The sequence below is a fragment of the Perognathus longimembris genome, chromosome 28 (genome assembly GCF_023159225.1).
Source record: "Perognathus longimembris pacificus isolate PPM17 chromosome 28, ASM2315922v1, whole genome shotgun sequence".
In the NCBI taxonomy this organism is placed as follows: Eukaryota; Metazoa; Chordata; class Mammalia; order Rodentia; family Heteromyidae; genus Perognathus; species Perognathus longimembris.
Window position 1 is genome coordinate 34,517,973 of NC_063188.1, and position 21,460 is coordinate 34,539,432.

Consider the following 21,460-nt stretch of genomic DNA (forward strand, 5'->3'; position numbering starts at 1 on the left):
AGTTGTTAATGTTCCAATACTTCTTAGTTTCTTTTTTCCCTCACTAATACTTCCTAACTCCTCATCCTGAATCCAAGCTGACTCAGTTTTCCTCTTCTACAAATAACAATTTACATTTCATGTCTTCTGCTCTGTTCCATGTTAAACTCTTGCTGGAGGAAGGAAATTGAATCCATTATTGACCTGAGACATTCATAATCCACTGTTAATCTGAGCTCATTTATAACATACTTGTGTTTTTTTGTCACAAAGGGCAAAAAAGGAGTTTTGGGAGGATGAAATGAATGTGCATATTTGTGATGCATGATTTATTCACAACCCAAACGAAAAGTATAAGATTTCTGCCCCAAACTTTACTTACACTACACAGTCTGATAGCCAAGCTTCACTGATGTTTAAGAAGCAGGAGAGAGGGTTGGGTATATGGCCTAGTGGTAGAGTGCTCGCCTCACATACATGAAGCCCGGGATTTGATTCCTCAGTACCATAGATATAAAAAAGGCCAGAAGTGGCACTGTGGCTCAAGTGGTAGAGTACTAGCCTTGAGCACAAAGAAGCCAGGGACAGTGCTCAGGCCCTAGATCAAGCCCCAGGAGTGGCAAAAAAAAAAAAGAAAGAAAAACAAAGCAGAAGAATGAAGAGCAGAGCGTGTTAAAAAATTTTCTAGCTGTTCTGGAAAAAATAGCAATGACCTTGGAGTACAAGATGAAAGGTACAAAGTACAAGGGGCTCTTCTATCCCAAAGGAAGCCCCTCTTCCTAGTGTTATCCGTCCTGACCACAAATGCAACTCAACTAATTACACTCCACAGCTCTTGGAGTGTGTACTAACTAGAAAGCCAATGTCAGTAGGTTAAAGCTAGTTTGTCCTAGTACATTTGGCTCCAAATATTTTCTGTTCTGTTTTCATGTGCAGACAATTTTAAAAATATTAGGGGACTGAAACCTGAGGGCCCAATTAGTCTTGCATAATTGAAAATGTTTACTTTATCGAAATATTGTCTAGGCATAAATAGTCCTAGATAACAGTCTTTGCAATGGTTGTCAAGCAGACTTGACCATAAATACAAAATGACAAACATTTTGAACTGTGGCTATGCTACCATAGTTACAGAACTATTTTCCTTTTCAATGTTCAGGTGGTTTGGAAAAAATATGTAATTACATTTGGTAGAAATGTACTACAAGTTACACTCTCATGAATAATTAGCCTTTCAGTCTTCTATAAATGTATGGATGACACTGCTCTGCTCCCACAGTGAGAAGAAAACAAGTCATTCAAATAAAGCTCCCCATGTCCTTGGATAAAACTAATTCATCTTTGAGTATATAGCCACCTGTTCAGAGTCAAAATCATCTTCTTCATCTTCAGGATAAAGCAGGTTAGACAGTGCCTGGAGTGCAAAGGCAGAAGTAGCCATCTCAGTTTCTCTACTTTTGAATTCTGTATTTTCTGGGTCCATATTATCAGATTCCATATCTGAGAAAGAAGATAATCAGATACACAAGTATTGGATTATCTGTAGCTCTGTGCTTAATTTTGATTTTTAATTAACTGTGGAGGCTTAACATTACAGTGCTATCTGAGAATTCTTTACAGGCCACTTTAGTGAAACTTCATACATAATAACATAAATGGTTTTCTGATGCTAACAGAAGTATTGTTGAAAAATATTAGAAATGGTACATTAAAAGTTTAAACAAAAAAAATCACAACTACCTACAATCCTACCATCCTGTTTTTAAAGTAATTTCTGTCATTGGATTCAGAGAAAGAAATTTGGAATCTTTTAATTTTTCAGAGGTGGCAGGGAACAGAGGGTGAGTGAAGGTAAAGAGCTTGAAGCACTTCATATGAGCATATGAAAATAGAACAATCAAACTTGTTGAAATTGTTTGAAGAAGGTGAGGGGAATGAGGGAGATGGGGGAGGGGAGGTAGATGAGATACATTCCATGTATGGAAATGTCACAATGACACCCCCCTTGTTCAACAAATGTACCCTAATATTTGTTTTTATTTCATAGGTGTCAGACCCTAATAACCTGAATAAAGACCATACAATTAATTTAATTTGTGTAAAAAAGACCACATAATTAGGCATATTGTTAGTGATTTGGGCATAAATACAATAGGAATCTCTTCTATAATTCTAATAATACTTCTTAAACATCATTTTATAAAATTAACTCTCAGGACATATTTTTCTTTAGTGTTTTTATTAAATAACACTCAAAAAAATTTTTTCATTGTGCCTAGAATAGTAATTTGTGTGCTGCTATAATCATTTGTCAAAATCAATCTGCATGCACCTGGCATTTTACAAAGGTTTTTCTTATTATGCCCTACCATTATTTTTACCTTCTTTGTTAAATATCAAGATAATATTAATACCTATTAGAGTGAGAACGGTATGAAACAAATATTACATTGCCCTCTACGTCTAGTATATATTATAAAGGTGCCATGTTCATGCTGCTTAGGTATCAATCATTCACTTCTTAGCTCTGTAACTTTGGGCATATTATTTAAATTCTCTATGTCTAATTTTCTTTATCTGTAAGATGGGGATAATTGTCTAAGTTGCTAGAAAGATTAAACAGCTTAATACTATAACTGACTTTGAAATAGTACATGATACATAGTAAACACACAATACATTTCAGTTATTAGTTCTGGAGAAGTTTAATCTTAGTAGGCATAAATATCACTTCTAATAATGGAGTAGAATAAGTTAATGATAAAACTCATTACTTTGGAAACTCATTAAATTGGAAAAGGTGACATAAAAGGTGATAAAACAATTTTCTCTCACAGTGTGGTATGGTAGGCTGCTACGGAAATAATAATTGACACATTAAGTTAAACATAGACACTCTTGTTTAGCTTTTAAAATTCTGAGTTGATTATGTGTTCATTAAATATTTATCTGTGATTAAAAGAAAAATGTTTATTGAAACATTTTCTAACTTTGATGATAAAAATTGAAAAACATTCAGATATCAGATAAATGAGTGATTTTGATTTAAGGTTGCACAATGAGATATTGAAGAAACAAATGGCAGAAATTATTTGTCACCATTACTTACTTTATAATAATGTTGTTATGGCCACATTACACAATATAGGTTAAAGAGTTTGGTAAAATATATAAAGCTATATAAAAATCATTATAGTATGCACACAATGAGCTACTTTGCCTCTGGAGAATTCAATGGACTGTTGAGAGAATTTTTTTAAAAAACGGAGTCGGAAACAGTAGCTCATGCCTGTAATCCCAGCTATTCATGAGGCTGAGATCTCAGGAACCCTTCTAAGGAAGTCCAGGAAGGAAAGCTCATGAGACGCCTATCTACAATTAAGAACCAAAAAAGCCAAAAGTGGAGCTTTGACTCAAATGGTAGAGCACTAGTCTTGAGCAAAAAAATTCAGGGACAGTTCCCACACCCTGTTTTCAAGCCCCAGGACTAGCGCGCGCGCGCACACACACACACACACACACACACACACACACACACACCACACCACCACCACCACCACCACCACCACCAACAACAACAACAACAACAACAACCTGGGATCAGTAAAGCTAACCCATAAGAAAAGTATTCAGGCACACCCAATACTGAGTCTGAAATAGCATTCAGAATAGTTACTGGTGTGGTTTAATCCGTTTAGTAAGGGTGTAACAGCAGTGGTTTCTGGCCATAGGGAGATATTGGCAGTTAGATGAGGGTTCAGAGTTAGAGCAAGACTCAAATTTCCTGCGGCAAGAAGAAAACAAGCCAGGCAGTGCATCAGTAGCTTTCTTGTGTCACCTGCGTTCCCACAATAGAGGTGATGAAGGTAGGTTATGGTTCGGTGGGTACACTGGACACAGGATTCTGGAGAAACAGATTACTTTTTTTTTTTTTTTTTGGCCAGTCCTGGGCCTTGGACTCAGGGCCTGAGCACTGTCCCTGGCTTCTTTTTGCTCAAGGCTAGCACTCTGCCACTTGAGCCACAGCACCACTTCTGGCCGTTTTCTATATATGTGGTGCTGGGGAATCAAACCCAGGGCTTCATGTATACGAAGCAAACACTCTTGCCACTAGGCCATATTCCCAGTCCCAACAGATTACTTCTAAATCCTTACCAGCTGTTTGAGAAGGATCTCTGAACTACTTCTCATGAGGTAGGACTCAGAGCATTGTGGGCAATGGGAAGTTTTACCTATATACAGAACATCTTCAGTCACTGCAGTTGGAACATAGTCAAAGGTTGATGAATACTGCAAGAAGCATGCTTTAAATTCACAGGAATGTGGCATTTCATAATAGTCACTTTGGAAGGTTACATACTGATGTAAATTATTTTATCAATGCTCAAAGTATTTTGGAATTTGTCTTTTCTTTTAGAATTGCCTTCACAGGTCTCACCAAGAAAAAGGTATCGTTCATTGAGATTACAAATCAGACTCATCCTCAAGTGATTTCTAAATATATCTAGATACCACATCTAATTTCACAATTGAAAGATTTCCTTCATTGAGGATATTCAAAAGAATGTGCTAAGGGCTCAAGGTAATTCTAAAAGAAGAATTTTTAAAGTAATCTAAGCATTAGTAACATCATTAGAATATGTAGGTTAGCCTTTCAAAATGACTATATTAAAGGGGATGTCACATCTTGGAATGTATGAAGACAATTTCTTCATAATACTTTATATATCTGAAGCATATTGGAAACTGGACTTCTAAATTACACTGGTGTACAATGACAAACTTGCACCATAGCTAAATGGAATGGAAATATAATGATAATACTTGCAATCTGAGAAAAGTAATTCTTACTGTATCAAAGGTAGTAATTGTACACAATGAAATAAATCCAGATACTTTTGTTGATGTGTTTTGAGAAACAAAATAGTCACAAGTATTTTGTGAATATCAAAATAATTCAAAATACCAAAAGAGACAATGAGCCTAGTGTGGTGGTACACGCCTGTAATTCCAGCTTTCTGGAGGTGGAGATTGGAAGGATCATTGTTGGAAGCAAGGCTGGGCAAAAGATTAGTAAGACTCTATTCCAATAGATAAGCTAAGTGTGGTACTCATACCTGCACTCTCAACTACCCGGGAGACTAAGGTAGGAAGATTGCAGTGTGAGGTCAGCCCTGTACAACATAAACAAATAACTTCTTTTAAGAGCCTACCCTAAAAATAATGAAAGCAATAAAGGGCTTGTATGCATGGTTCAAATGATAGAAGGCATAGGAAGGATGAGGCCTCATTTCAAATCCTAGTACACTATGTTATCACTCCCCCCCAAAAAATACATGAATTTTTGAGAATATTCTAAATTCAATAGAAAAGACCCTACTAGTGTTTTTAGAAGTCTAGCACACTAAAATATTAAAATATATTTATGAAAATTCATTTGACACAAAAAACTGATTAAAAAAACAAACAGAAGGTACCTTCTGATGAACTATCCTGTGTTATCTAGATCTATCTGTAAATTTGATATACCTTTAAGTTCACTTTGAGACTGGCAATGAAAGTCCTTCAGGATATAGCCCCAGCCTAATTTTCTGCCTTTCCTGTATGTTAAAAACAAAATGGGGGCTGGGAATATGGCTTAGCGGTAGAGTGCTCACCGTGCGTGCATGAAGCCCTGGGTTCGATTCCTTAGCAACACATAGACAGAAAAAGCCAGAAGTGGAGCTGTGGCTCAAGAGGTAGAGTGCTAGCCTTGAGCAAAAAGGAAGCCAGGGACAGTGCTTAGGCTCTGAGTCCAAGAACCAGGACTGGCAAAAAAAAGGGTCAATAAACATATCCTATAATTTTCTGCTTATACATGTTTATTTTTCTTTGTTATTATTATTGTAAAAGTAATGTACAGAGGGGTTGCAACTACATAAGTCAGGTAATAAATACATTTCTTTCTGAACAGTGTGGCATCTTCCTAGTTCTCTTCCAGTTTTTCCCTCCTGACCCCTTGGCCCCCAAGTTGTATAGTTCATTTTTAACACAGTGTCTAGTTTTTCCTTTATATCTTGGAGTGTAGTCATCTGTTTGTCTAGAAAGTTGGGTAGAATAGTGATTTTTAAAAAGTTCTAGGTCAGGTGCAAGTGGCTCACGCCTGTAATCCTAGCCAGGAAGCTAAGATTCTGAGTATATCAGTTTGAAAGCTAACCCAGGCAGACAATCCCTTGGGACTCCATTTCAAAAATAGCCACCAAAAAGTAAGATTGCAGACATGGCTCAAGTGACAGAATGCCAGCTGTGCAAACTAAAACAAATATTTTATTAATTCATGTATACATGGTAAATAAAATCAGAGTAATACAGAATCACCAAATATTGTTTTAGAAACTAAATAAATAGGTAAAAATAGCCCAGTAAAATTCTGACTCTCTGTGATTGAATGATTTCAAAGTATTCAAAATCTGTTTATTTTTGACATCAATTTGGCATTTCTTCTGAAACTATATTTATATAGTACTTTCTTTAGCAATCCCTGCATTAAAATTCTTCTGCAAACACAAAAGTAAACATATCATCTTTGCCTATATCTATTTTAAATACACTGCCTATTACTTTTTCTTGGCACTGCTGAGGATTTAGCATAAGGCTTTGAGCTGTTTGGCAAATGCTCTACCATTGTGCAATACACCTTCCCCTTACCCCCACATCATTTAAAAATATTTTTTTACAATTATTATCAATAGTTCCCTGATTGTTAAAAAATATTTCATTTGCAGACTGGCAGTGTAGTTCAATGGTAGATAGCTTGCTTAAGCATATTGAATTCCATAAAAGAATAATTCATTTGAAGTATATCTTTATAAAACCCAAGAAGTGTTTCCTTTTTAAGTTTCTAACTTTCATTACCATCAAATATACCTATTTGTATTTAACTACGGGAACTAAACACAAGTTTAAAATCTATTTATGTGATTCATATATTAAATATCAGCAAGACAAAGAGGACACTTTCTGAATACCTGAAATTTTCCATACACTTAAATTTGAAAACATAGATTTCTTTTGATTTTTTTTAATCATTTTAACCATCTATTCACACGGACTGTCTAACATCCTTTTGTAGCTCTACTTCAGGTTTTCTGGTGGTTAATTGAAGATGAGTCTCATGGACTTTCCCTCTGGCTGGCTTTGAACTGAAATCTTCAAATCTCAGCCTCCTGAGTAGCTAATATTACAGATGTGATCCACTAGCACTTGGCCAAAGTTTTTAAATGAAAATGAAAATGCTTTGTATGTATGGATATGGCTCAAGTAGTACAGCACCAGCCTTGAGTGGAAAGGAAAAAAGAAAAGAGAAAGACCTTGAGTTCAAGTTCCAGTATTGGCACACACACACACACACACACACACACACACACACACACACACACACACACACACACACACACACCTTGTTTCTATAGAGTTTATCCTTTGTTATCAAAAGCTATACCATATATTTCAGATGAACTCAGTATATGAGGCAATAGATTTTTTTCCCTTTCTCTGTTGAGGTGGCAATTACTCTTTGAAGTACCTTGAAATTTTCTCCCCAAACTAAGAGGCCTATTTTCTATAAGGCTAAGTCTGTTCTTAATTCCTATCAGCACAGTAAAACTCTTACAATGATCTCAATCTTTCCAGTTGAGTTCCCTTCCTTTCCCTCACTCAGACTATAGTTCCAGAACTATGTGTGTGTGTGTATGTATATGACATTTAAATATAGTTCCAGCTTATATATTGTTCCAGTATATATATACATATATATTTCTAGAATTACATATATACTGGAATAATATATAAGATGGAACTGTATATACATATATCTCATTTACATATATTGTTCTAGAACAATATATATGCATATATATAGTTCCAGCTTCCTGCTTTTTGAAACATATAGTAAACAAAAATGACATAAATGATACACTAAAACAGCCCTCGGTGAGTTAGTAGGTTTTTGTAGAGTCAAGGAGGCTTTACTCACTAGGCTCCGCCATGGAGTGCAGCTCGACCTTGCCAGCTCCTCAACAAACCAGGTGACAATCAATTGGAACTCTGGGCAACAGAAATTCTCAAACTTTAGACGTTGTTTTCCTCACACAGTGGATTCACATCACAGTGGCAACAACCTTCCCCTCCCCCCACCCAGTTCGAGCAATGTTATGTATTTCCAATTGCCAAATAGGTCCCAACCGGGGCATATTAGTTTAAGATAAATCTCTAAAATATTAGTCTAAGATAAATCTATTACAAGAACACTCGATTTATACTCAAATTAGTCATTTTAAATGGTGAGGCTAGATAACAGTGAGAGTTGAGAGGCCAATTCGGAGGCTCATTTTGGCCGACCATTGGTCAGTACTCATCTTCTAAGAGTTCCAAACGCCTCATCTATCGCATCCGTGGCCCGGGTTAGTAACGCAGTTATCTTGCTTCTCTAGGAACGTGGTATTTATCGATGTTTGCCTGAACTTGTGGGGTTTTTTAAAAAATATGTAACAATCTCCCCTGTTTCTGTAATAACTCCCAAAGTTTAAGACTTCCTCTCTTGAGGTCCGAGTTTCCTCACCTTGTTCTCCGACGCGGGACACCTCCGAAAACTGGCAACGGTGAGTGTTGCGTCTTGGTTACCTAGGGAACAACTTTCTCCGTAGTCCAACCCCTCCTTCTTCCCGCTTGACTTTCCTGGCCAATCAAAGACAAGTCTCCTTTGACCCAATACCAGAATAGACCAATCAGAGTGCGTCCCGTTCAGGGTCACGGACCGCCCCTTTTCGTTAAGTAAGTTCACTCCCTCCGCGAAGCCTCATTCTCCGCGAGCCGCTCACCGCGAGGACGCTTCATTCCGAGTCGCCGGGTCCGCCCCCCTTCGGTCGCTTCGCTGCATCAGAAGCCCGCACGTTAACTTTTCTCATAAACCAGAGGTAAATTTTAGAGCTTTTCATTTTCCCCCAGACTTTGCTGTTCGTTCTGTTTTGTGGTGGTTTTTTTTTTTTTGTTTTTTTCTTGTGGTTTTTTTTTTTTTTTGCACTAAATTCTAGCTCGGCGGAATTAGTCTTGAATAACTTTCTTCATGTGCCTCAGATGTGGAGTGGAGCTGTGGGCGCTGAGGGGTAAGGGTCCGAGCACGGGCCAAAGGTTCAGACACTTTTAGTATGGCTGTGCACTTTCTCCCCCACGCCCTTCTCTCCCCCTCCCCCAATGCGTGGTGCGGTTGTGCAGCTCGAAGCGCGCGCGTGAAGGTGGGTTGGCGCCTTTAATCCTCCACTACCCGTGGCACCTAATCCTGGGACGATCGCAGGTCTCCGTGCCTAGCTTTACCCAAAAGCCTGGTTATGGAGAAACGGAGGCGTGCTTCAGACGTGGGTGTCTTCGGGTGGGGGTAGAGTTATGGCCCCGAGGTTTCTTCACGTGGGGCGGAGTTATAGCCCCTTGGTGTCTTCACTTGGGGTGGAGTTATGGCTTCGGTTTTCCAAAGGTGTTGGACTTTTTTTTCGCCCTCTGTGTGGCGGTCTTGCAGCTTGAACTCAGGATCTTGAAACTTGTGCTCAAGGTTATCGTTCTGCTCCTTGAACCACAGCTCCACTTCTAGCTTTTTGATGGTTTATTGAAGATTTAAAAAAAAAAGTTTCATGAGCTTTCCTGCTTGGGCTAGCTTTGAACCATAATCCTCAGATCTCAGGCTCCTGAGCAGCTAGGATTACAGGCTTGAGCCACCAGTGCTGGGCCGTGCGTTGATTCTTAACCAAGGCGAACAGAACAGAAGACGGAACCGTAATTATTTTGGAGTAATCAGAACTAACTTGCTTTCGGCGCCACCCCCATGCATCCCGCCCCCACACATCCCGCCCCCACACATTTAGTCCTGTTGCAAGCCTGGGAGAAACAGGATGGTTTTAATGACTAGCTTTGGTTATCAAAAGATTGGAATTCAATTATGAATGCATCAAACTTGTTCTCTTTTCTTTGCTACTAGGCTTTTCTTTTTCTTTTTTTCTTTTTTTTTTCTTTTGGCCAGTCCTGGGGCTTGGACTCAGGGCCTAAGCATTGTCCCTGGCTTCTTCTTGGTCAAGGCTAGCACTCTGCCACTTGAGCCACATCGCCACTTCTGGACATTTTCTGTATATGTGGTGCTGGGGAATCGAACCCAGGGCCTCATGTATACAAGGCAAGCACTCTTGCCACTAGGCCATATCCCCAGCCCCATAGGCTTTTCTTAACTTGCACCCCATCTGGCACGGGTGATAGTGAACTTGGAATAGTTGGATAAATTTATCCGTTCTGTTCATTTTTATCCATGATAAAGAAGAAATGGAGGTAAAATATTTAGGTTATTGGCTACACCGAAGTTTTACGCTTTGGGGTCAAACCATTACCTATGTCATAATTCCCCTTATTACTGCGGATAGTCAGGCACACTTTAAGATTTCTGGAGTTTCTAACCTAAATTATAATCTCTCCTCTTTTTGCCGACTTCCCCTTCTCCCTTTTATTTTGCGCTACCACTTGTATTATACCCCTAGCACTTTCGTGTTGGGGGCAGCGAGATCCAGGGGCTTTCAGGACCTGGATGTTGTCCTTGAGCTTTTTTTTTTTCTTTGCTCTGGGCTTGGGCTTTCCCACTTCAGCTACAGATCTACTTCCTGCTTTTTTGGTGGTTTATTGGGGATAAAAGTCTTAAGTCTTTCCTGCCTGGGCAGGCTTTGAACTGCAGTCCTCAGCTCTCAAACTCCTGAATAGCTAAGATTACAGGCATGAGCCACTGGCACCCAATTTCTCTAGCCCTTTTTGCTTTAGTTATATTCTAGGTAGTGTCCCATGTTTTCTCCTGGGGCACCCTTAGACTGCGATTTTCTTACTCCTCTTGCTTTTGCTTCTCAAGAAGCTAGTCACAGACTTTGCCACCTCACCTGGCTTGTTTTGTTGAGATGAGGGATCTCCTTAACTTTTTTCAGATCTCTGAGTTATGAATACCTGGAATTACAGGTGTGAGCCACCATATGCACTTCCTTTCTCTCTCACACACTCTTGCATTCTCTCTCATTATCTCCCTTCCTCCCTCCCTCACTTTTGTTTTTTCTTATTTTTCTTTTCTCCCTTTCTGTCTCTTTCATTTATTTTCCCCTTTTATTTCTCTCTGCCTTTTTCACTTTTTTCTCCCTTCTTTTGCTCACATTTTCTTTTTCTTTGTTCCTTTCTGTCGTTACTTTCTCTCTTTTCTTTGTCCTTTCTCTAGCTCTTTTTGTCTCTTCCTCTTTTCTTTTTCCTCTCATTTTCTTTCTCCTTCACACCTCTTTATTTCCCCCTTTCTTCCTTTCTCCTTCCTCATTCTTTTTTTCTTTCTCCCTTTTCTCTTTCTCCCTTTCCCTTCCATCTCTTGTTCTCCCTTTCCGTTTTCTCATTCTTTTCTTTTTCTCTCCTTTTTCTTTTCCTTTCTTTTCTATTTTCCTTTTTCTTTGTTCTCTTCCTTCTTCCTCTCTACTTTCCTCTTTTACTCTTTGTCATTTTCTTCTTTGTCTCTTTTCTTTATCCTTTTCTTTCTCTTTCACCTTTTCTTTCTCTTCTCTCACATTTTCTCTTTCTCCTCTCTCATTCCACCTTTTGCTTTCCTTTCTTTTCTCTCTCCCTTTCTCTGTTCTTTTTTCTCCCTCTCTTTCTGTCACTTTGTTCCATTCCATCTTTTCCATCACTCTTCTTTGGTTCTTTCTCCCTTTCTTATTCTTCCTCTTTCACCTTTTCTTTTTCCTCTCTACAATCTCTTTTCATTTTCTCTCCCTTTCTCCTTTTCACTCATTTATCACCTTTTTCTTTCTTTCTCTTTTACCCTTCTCTTTCATTTTGTTTCTCTCTGGTTTTCACTTTTTTCTTCTTTCTCTTTTTACTTTCTCTCATTTTCTCTTTTCTTTCTTTCTCTCTCTCTGTCTCTGTCTCTCTCTGCCTCTGTGTGTGTGTGTGTGTGTGTGTGTGTGTGTGTGTGTGTGTGTCCGTGTGTCCTTCCTTCCTTCCTTTCTTGAGATTCATTCAGATCACAGACCCATCCCCAAATTCCCTTATCTCCTCAGCCCTGGGGAAACAAAGTGCTGGATTTTGGACTCCATGATCTGAGATGAAACTTGAAGCACTTTGCTTCCAAGGAGAATGCCCTGAATACTGAAACTTCAAGGTTGTGGAACATCAGTATTAAAAAGGTCCTGTGACTTACCCAGGGTCATGCTGTTCAGGAGAGAATCTCAGATTAGAACTCATTTTATTAAGTTTAATATTATTGGCTTTGATGGCAAATCAGATCTACAGGCAGAAATTGAAATAGGGAGAGCTTCCCCGACTTGCCTTGCCCAGAGCTAGATTTTAATGTAATGAAACTTGAGAGAGATTTTGTGAAAGATTTTAAAAAATATACTCTAATGTTTCTAGGGGCTTATAGCTATAAAAAGGACATAATTTAACCTTTTTATGATATAGAGGGTAACTCCTTAAAACATTGATGAAATAATTTATTTAATTGACGTCAAAAGAAATTTCAGCCATTTCTTTATAATGGCTTGTTCTCTTGTCTTTATCCATATATCCCCATATTTTTACAGAATTGTAATCCTTGTTTACACAGGCTTTTTGTTTGTTGTTCAATTTATTGAAAACAGTCCTGAAAATGTTTTTCTGTGTTTAGTGTTTAACTTTTGCATTATTAATACTACCTTAATATTCCAAAAGTAGACTATAATTTACTAAAATAAGTGCGCCAGCAGTAAAAAGTAATTAAAATAGTAATAGAAAAGTTATTTCTCGTTATTTCATATTATAAAAATAGCACTATAAACTCCTGATTACTTAAGATCATTTCTACAACTTCAGTCTTACATTTCACTAAGATTGACAAGACACCTGCTGAGTGGGAGAGTGATCTGGATATGAGATGTAAGCTCTGTCCATGTGGCATTTTGTTTGTGTGTGTGCCTGCGCATACATACATACATGCACACCCTGGTACTGGAGCTTGAAGTCAAGACCTTACACTTGGCTTTTCTGCTCATTTAAGCCACACCTCCACTTTCAGCTTTTTGCTAATTAGTTGGAAATAAGAGTCTTAAGGATTTATGGGCCCATTTGGCTTCAAACCGTGATCCTCATGTCTCAGCCTCTGGAGTAGATAAGATTACAGGTATGAATGACTGGTACCATCTGGCCTCCAGTTTGTATATGCTAGAGCAGCAGTAACAAACTGTAATGCCCTTTACACATATGAGTTAGGTTGAATATATTTTTAAGTTAATAAGTACAGACATTTTCAAAATGATATATGTTAAAAATATATAAATCATACTAGGCTCAAGCAGTTTCAACTGCCATGACATACTTATTAGCTTTCTTTATGAATATCTTTTCCAAATATTATATGAATGTGGATTCATATTTAATTTAAAAATTTTTTTAATAAAGCAGCCAATTAAGTTGACTAGAGGAATAAAAACTATAATTGATCTTATGGCATCTCTCTCTCTCTCTCTGTCTCTCTCTCCAGAGCACATATACTGTCTTATTTTCTGTCATTACACAATACTGAATAATCCTTTTTTTAAAAAATGTGCAGATGGGTTCCTGTGGCTCACGCCTGTAATCCAAGCTACTCAAGATGCTAAATTCTGAGGATTGTGGTTCAAAGCTAGCTGGGGCAGGAAAGTCTGAGGAAATTTTGTTTTTCATTGTTATTGTAGGGGTGATAAATAGAGGGGTTACAGTTATGAGTCAGGAATGAGTACAATTTTGAACCATGTCTCCCCTTCCCTTGCTCTCTCCCAGTTTTTCCCTCCTCTCTCCACCCACAAGTTGTAAACCTCATTTTCCACATAGTGTCTAGTGAGAACCACTGTTGTATTTGTTCAACCTTTGTTCCACCTTTTCTGTGCTCCTCCTTACTCTCCCAAATACAAAGAAACTAACAGGGCAAAAGGAAAAGAAAACAAAAACAGCAACAGCAGCAACTGAAAAGAAACTCTTGGTTTTTTTGGAGTTCTTTTTCTTGGAGTTTAATTCATAAAATAGTGTTTTATATGATCATAGGCACATAGCTACTGAGCCTTTGTCATCCACTCGTAGGCATAGCCTCCTTTGCCCTCAATGTGAAACTCATCTCCAATTACCCACCCGAAGACCGGAAGTAGTGCTGTGGCTCAAATTGGTAGAGCACTAGCCTTGAGCAAAAAAGCTCAGATACAGCGCCTGGGCCTTGAATTCAAGTCCCATGACCCAGAAAAAAGATTGTGCAATACTTTGAACTGAAAAATACATCATCACTCATGTATTCACTAAAGATTTAAAGATTATTAGCTTTTTTCCAGGTGCTGTTTTTTGTTAAACTGGAGATTGAGTCCAAAACCTGACATATACTAATTACCACAGAGCTACTCCTTCAACCCCTCTCCTCTTTTTAAAAAAAAGAACTAAATCAGTACGGCCACCTCATTCTATATCATTCTAGTTTCATTTCGTTCCCATCCCAGATAATTGCTTTTCTGAAGCTAGTAGAATTTTCTGTAAGTGCACTGAAATGTTGCCATAAATGAATTGTAATATATGTTTGTGTCTTTCACATTTATATAAATGGTGTACTGGAGTTACTCTTCTGTAACATTTTATGGCCGATACAGGTTCTAAAGTCTTGTAAATGTTCCTATTTTTATTTCTGTATTCTATTGTATGACAATACCTCTTTAAAAAAATCTTTCCTGTATGTTTGGAGGTTTGTTGATATGTACAGATATTCATATATAAATCAGAAGAGTATTTCCCTACTTACATGGCGTATCTAAAATAGAGAAATTCAGAGACAGAAAGTAAGAGGGATTACCAGGTTTGGGAGTAGAGAGAATGAATTCAACTGATTGTAGTTTCTGTTTGGGAAGATGGAAAAGTTTTTTTTTTAATATTGATGGCAGCTAAACAGCATTGTCAATGTACCTAATGCCATTGAATTTATACTTTATTGTTAAGTGGCAACTTTTATGTTTTGTATATTTTACCAAAATAAAAATGCAAAATTCTAAACAAGAACATTGCTTATCTTTTGAAAACATGTACTTGGTAAGTTTTTTTGTGGACGGAGGTTCTGAAAATAGTGGCAATGAAAACTTCGTCATATTAACCAGATTATTTTTCTTTTTTTGTGGGTTGATGAACTCAAGGCCTCATACTCACGAAACAGGTGTTTTAGCCACCTTATCCACTCTGCAAGCTCTTTTTATGATGCTTATTTTGTGATTTTTTATTGTTGTTTTGGTTTTTTTGGGGGGGGGGGCTGGCATCAGGGTTTGGACTGAGGTCCTTGTACTTGCTTGGCATGTGAGCCAGTGTTCTATCACTTGAGCCATGTTTCCTGCCTGGCTTTGTGCTGATTATTTTATTTCCTCCCAAGAATACTTTTTATTAAAGGCAAATCTTCCTGTGATAAATAAGAGAAGTTAATTTGAAAGACTGGAAATCATGTTCATATTTTTTTTCTGCCAGTCCTGGGGTTTGAACTCAGGGCATGAGCACTGTCCCTGGCTTCTTTTTGCTCAAGGCTAGCACTTTACTACTTGAGCCACAGCGCCACTTCTAGCTTTTTCTGTTTATGTGGTGTTGAGGAATGGAACCTTAGGGTTTCATGCATCCTAGGCAAGCACTCTACCACTAAGCCACATTCTCAGCCCTCATATATTTTTAAATACACATACTTTGCTGGTTATTTTGGAGATGGAGTCTTGCAGACTTTTCTGCCTGGTCTGATTTGAAACTGGACTCCAGTTCTCAGCCTCCTGACTAGCTAGGATTACAGACATGAGCTACTGGCATTTGGCAAGTTGCTATTTTTGAGGTAGTTCTTCCTTTTATTCCTAAGCCAGTTTTGACTACGATTCTCTTAGCTGGGCATTTTCATGTTACTGGGATGACAGGTAAGTGCTACTGTGCCCAGTCACTGGTTGGGATAGTCTTAAGACCTTTTCTTGCTTAAACTTATCATGGTTTTGGAGTTTAAAAAAAAAACCCTCTTTCTAGCTGAGCAAAATAATCAGTAGCTCATTCCTGTAATCCTAGCTACTCAGGAGGCCAAGACTTGGAGAATCATGATTTGAAGCAAGCCTAGGAAAAGGAAAATTCCCTATGACTTCGTCTCCAATTAACAAGTAAAAAGTTGGATTGGAGGTATGGCTCAAGTGAGATAGCAAGATGCCAAGTGAATTCAGTGCTCCTGAGTTCAAGCAACAAAATAAAACAATGATTAAAAAACTATTTTTCTAGCTCTTGAAATTAGATTTTGACCTTATGGGTTTGAAAAGTTACATTATGAAGGCAAAGAAGGATTTAAAGTGAAATATACTACTTAAGATATTTAATAACCCCAAACTGGTATACCATTTTCAGAAGCCCCATATTTTGTTTTGTTATCAGATAAAGTCATCATCATTCCAAGTTTGAGCTCTCCAAATGTATGTAAATTTCACCCCTCCATATCCATTTGTCTCTGGAGAGTTGTTTAGAGTAAAATATTAACTTAAGTTTTACTTCAGGAATTGGCATCCATAAGTATTAGTGGAAAGTCCTGTACCAGAAGCTTTGATTTTTTTTTTCCTTTTGTTCTTCAGAACTTTTCCTGGAAGGCTTTGTGTCTTGGAGATATAGGGTTTTCTTCAGTGAATTTGTTCTTTACTTTTATTTTCTGCCTCTCTAATGAATGAATATGTTAGACAACCACATGAATTGTGAGAGATCACTATTTGTAGAAGTGGTTCTATAACATGACTAATCACATTGCATGAATTTTCAAGACAGATCTCTTAGTCATGATATTCTTGAGGAGGTGAAGTGCATTCGTGGAACTTGATGGTTGTCAAGTAACTAGACAGTTTAGAGAAAATACTGCCTCTAAGGGAGAATAGTTTATTTGCTTCCAAGAAAGTAAGAACAATTTTTAATAAGTTATATAGATGAGATTCTATGTTAGCTACCCCTTGACAGTCATTTCTTGAAGAAATGTAGAGAAATAGTAATATGAATAATGCCCTCCCAAATCACATACATTTTTTGAGACAGAAGTCTCTTCACATTCATGCTGAAATAAATGGCTATTATATAGGTACTCAGGCTTGAATTCATCTTATTGCTGCCTTTCGATATTTTATAATAATTTTACTTTAATTTGTTTATAATAATATTAAAATAGACAAAATATGTCCAGTTCCCTTACTTACTAGTGTCTTGACCTTAGGAAAGATATTTAGTGCATATTCATGTCTTGGTTACCACAGCTACAGGATAGAGATCAAAGTCGCATTCTGATGTGTTGTTCAGCCACTAAAGATGAGGAATTTTGGATTCAGTCAGTGCTTCCCTTCTTGCTTTTACTTTTTAGTATTACAAAATGATTCAAGAACTTCAGTGGTAAAATGATATGTCTGTAAATGACTTATCATTTATTTATTGATCCTTTATAAGTTTCCTACCCAAAGACTCTCAGGATCAATAAATGACAATAGGTAGTACTTATTGCAGATAATTTGCATGCTGATAAAGGAGAAGTAAGTGTAGTAACTGTTTTGGAATAGTAATTTGCAATCCAATTTATGTTTACTCCCCAGGCCTGCTCAGAGTGCTCCACAATTATCCTTGATTTGCTGATTCTTCACTGACAGCAATGATAATCCCATCATCACATTTTAGATGCTTTCACATAGCACTTTCCATTATTAAATTAAATTAGGTAAGGTAAAATATGCAGAGAGTCTTTAGTAAACTTATTTTTTAAATAAGTTACTCATTTAGTAGAACTACTGGAGAGTCAGAAGTGAGGAAACTGGGACATCCATGCTTTTAAGAGACTGCTACAGACTGGAGACATCAGCACTCATTGTGTTGTTTTTCCCTTTAAAGTCCTGTAGTTAATTCAGCAAGCCCCATTCTGGTTGCACTGCCAGGCTGAGAACACCTGCCCATGTCTTACAGTAGTCCTTCCAGTGAGCTCTGGTGAGTTTTCTGCAGCTCTTTACCATCCAGTATTTTTTGTTTGAACATATATCACCAAGATAGAACTGTAAACTACTTTACAGGTAAAGGTATGGTTTTCTTCACTTTTAAGCTATTAGGTTACATGTTAGAAGTGGAACATAGGTAAAGATAAACATGCCTACTGATAGCTAACAGGTAGCTTTGGGAGACCTGTTCTTCACTTTTAATATATTAGTAATCTTACACAGGGACATCAAAGTGCACTAAGGTCCTGTTTGTGAAAAAGATAAGAAATGTTGATTGATAGTACCAAACTCAAATCTGGGATTAAAACTTGCATGATGAGTGGTTGGGGTGCAAAACCTCTGAGACAATCAGGATTCTCTGTAAATTCTAGAAACTAGTAGTTATGGGGAGAAAATGGGGATATGGTGAATCACATTTAGTTACTTATATGATGACATGAGAGGAGACACTAGTCTATGCATTTGCAAAACAGGCTTAAGAATATAACAAAAAAGCCAGGTGAAGGTGGCTCATGCCTGTCATCCTAGCTACTTAGGAGGCTTAGATCTGAGGAACATGGTTCAAAGCCAGCCAGGACAGAAAAGTTTACTATGAGACTCTGATCTCCAGTTAACCACTCAAAACCAGAAGTGGTGCTGTGGCTCAAGTGGTAGAGTGCTAGCCTTGAGCACAAAGTGGCTCAGGGACAGCCAGCACCTAGGCCTTGAGTTCAAGCCCCACAATTGACATTAAAAAATAAAAGAATGTAGGGGCTGGGAATATGGCCTAGTGGTAGAGTGCTGGCCTCACATACATAAAACCCTGGGTTCCATTCCTCAGCACCACATATATAGAAAAAAGCCAGAAGTGTCGCTGTGGTTCAAGTGGTAGTGTTAGCGTTGAACAAGAAGAAGCCAGGGACAGTGCTCAGGCCCTGAGTTCAAGCCCGAGGATTACAAAAAAAAAAAGATAGGAATGTAGAAAAATGTCTTTTAGTTCTTTTATGGAATGCTGCTTCTGTGGTGCTTGGTGTGGTGCACATCTGTAATCCCAACTACTCTGGGGGTGGAGGCAGATTTTTCCTGGAAGAGGCCCCATTTGGAAAACAATACAAAAAAAGACTTGAGGGCGTGGTTCTAGTGACAGCTGACTAGCCTAGCAAGCTTGAGGACCTCAGTACTGAGTAAAACTATGCTGTTTCAAGAGTACTTTGGATGACCTAGAAGAGGCCAAGGCTTTTGAGTTGGAAATAGGATTTTGAATGTGAAATGTAGTAGAGATAAAATACCTTAACCAAACTGTTTTGCTTGTGCTTTCTTTAGTGTCTGTTTCATAAAAAAGTACCGGGCACTGGTAGCTCACGCCCATAATCCTAGCTACTCAGGAGGCTGACATATGAGGATTGTGGTTCAAATCCAGCTTGGGCAGAAAAGTGCCTGAGACTCTCATCTCCAATTAACCACCAGAAAGCCAGAAGTGGCACTGTGGCTCAGTAGTAGGGTGCTAGCCTTGAACTGAAGAGCTTAGGGATAGAGCTCAAGCCCCACGACCAACAGCAACAAAAAAAGTAAGTAGAGCTAGGATCGAGGTTCAAAGCTAGCCTGGGCAGGAAAGTCCATGAGACTCTTATCTCCAATAGTCCACTCAGAAAAAGTCAAAAGTGGCACTGTGGCTCAATTGGTAGTGTTATGGCCTTAAGAAAGAAGCTCAGGGACAGTGCCCAGACCTTGAGTTCAAGCCCCAGGACTGGCACATAAAAAGTTAATATTTAGACACATTATACTCTATTCATCTTGATTGGAGTAGGATTACAAATTCATAGTAATTTTTCTTCAAGCACTTTGAGATGTTTTTCTATTGTTTTCCAACTTTTATTGTTCATAAGGAAGAGCCTGCTGTTAGTCTTGTTATTACTGCCTATTAGGTAAATAATTCTGTTTCTCAGGTAAGTCTCAGAATTTTTCTCTGCAGTAAATATTCTACCATTTCAATATAGTGTATATAACATATGTATAATATAGTGTATATTTATGTGTACAGATGTACATATAGATATATGGGTTTATATGTGTATACATGGTGTTGAAAGGTTGCTTACTTGTACTTGGTAACTTTTTAAGTCTACATCATTTTACTTCAGTTCTAGCAAAATTATTTGTTAACCCTATTAGTATTGTCTCTACCATTCTGGCTTTTATCTCTGCATTCCTTTTGGATAAAAATTAGATTATCTTTTAATTTCTATCTTCTTTCTCATCAATTTATATGTCCTGTGTTCTGAGAGTCTCTTCTGTTTTCTCTTCTAACTCACAGGTTTTTTTTTCTGTCTTCAGCTATACCTAGCCTATTGTTTAAGACTATCTCTTGGGCCTTTTAAATTTTTGTCATTACCTAGCAATTATTTATGTATTTGCGTAGTGCTAGGGGTTGAACTCAGGCCCTTGCGCATGTCAGGCAGTTGTACTGCTTCAGCCACACCTCCAGCCTTCTTAAAAAATTATTTCTCTCCCTCTTTTCTTGTATTCTTAGTGCGTTGCTAATTGATCTTGGATCTTTTTTTTCCCCTTTTGTTTATTGGTTTGTTTTTTTGGATGTCTTTTTTCTCAAGACCTTTGAACTTACTAAATGTATATGTCAGTAGTACATTCAAATTGCTTTAGTATTTCTAATTCCTTGGAAAGGAAGTATGTTCTATCATTTTTCATATCAAAGATGGCTTATTTTAGCCTTCGCTACTCAGGAAGATGAGATCTGGGTATCTTGTTTTGAAGCCAGTCAGGGCAGGAAAGTCCATGATACTTTTATCTCCCATTGACCATCAAAAAGCCAGAAGTGGAGCTGTGGCTCAAGTGGTAGAGTGGTAGCCTTGAGGAAAAAAGCTAAATGAGAGCATGAAGCCTTGATTTCAATCCCCAGTAACAGCAAAAAGGGAAAATAAAGCAAAATAAACCAAAGAAACTTATTAATTCTCTCTTCCTTTGTTCTTGAGATTCCTAGCCCATTTGCCTTTTGTCCACCATTCAAGGTCTTTTGTGTTTTAGATACCATGGTCAGTTTTAGTTGTATTTAGAAAGAAAGAGGGAAAAGTACATCTGCCAAATCTTCCTGGAAATGGAGTTAAGATTCTAATTTCTACAATCTTTCATAAATCTATATTTCTATGAGCTTATTGTTAGTGTTTTATGTGTTTATATATTTAAGAACCTCAGTTTTTCTAAATTGTTAGTGAGTTGAACTATTCTATTTTGTTAGACATCTTTTTTGTGTTGATTAAATTTGTTCTCTTCCTGATATACTGAATTATTATATTTTGCTTTGCTTCTGGACTCTTAGTCTGTTTCATTTATCTGCTCTTTATTGTTCCAGGATCACATGCTCTTCCATGCTTTCTCCCATTTGATTTTTAAAACATCTTAGCTAATTCAGTGCTGAGGTTAGAGGTATGGCTCAGTTGTTAGAGTGCTAG

The 21,460-nt window shown here is 37.7% G+C and overlaps 2 protein-coding genes across 2 annotated transcripts in view; one reads left to right on the plus strand and one right to left on the minus strand.

Moving 5' to 3' along the window:
- Dnaaf6 (dynein axonemal assembly factor 6) overlaps positions 1-8,617 on the minus strand; it is a 44,831-nt gene extending 36,214 nt beyond the window's left edge. The window contains exons 1-2 of the mRNA XM_048336486.1: positions 8,579-8,617; positions 1,337-1,479 (exon numbers count right to left, since the gene is read on the minus strand). Coding sequence (XP_048192443.1) covers positions 1,337-1,477 — 141 coding nt within the window. The 5' untranslated portion in view covers positions 1,478-1,479; positions 8,579-8,617. The remainder of the gene's footprint in view (positions 1-1,336; positions 1,480-8,578) is intronic.
- Positions 8,618-8,832: 215 nt separating this feature from the next.
- Nup62cl (nucleoporin 62 C-terminal like) overlaps positions 8,833-21,460 on the plus strand; it is a 64,627-nt gene continuing 51,999 nt past the window's right edge. Inside the window, exon 1 of the mRNA XM_048336809.1 lies at positions 8,833-8,933. The gene's annotated coding sequence lies outside the window, so the exon portion shown is untranslated. The remainder of the gene's footprint in view (positions 8,934-21,460) is intronic.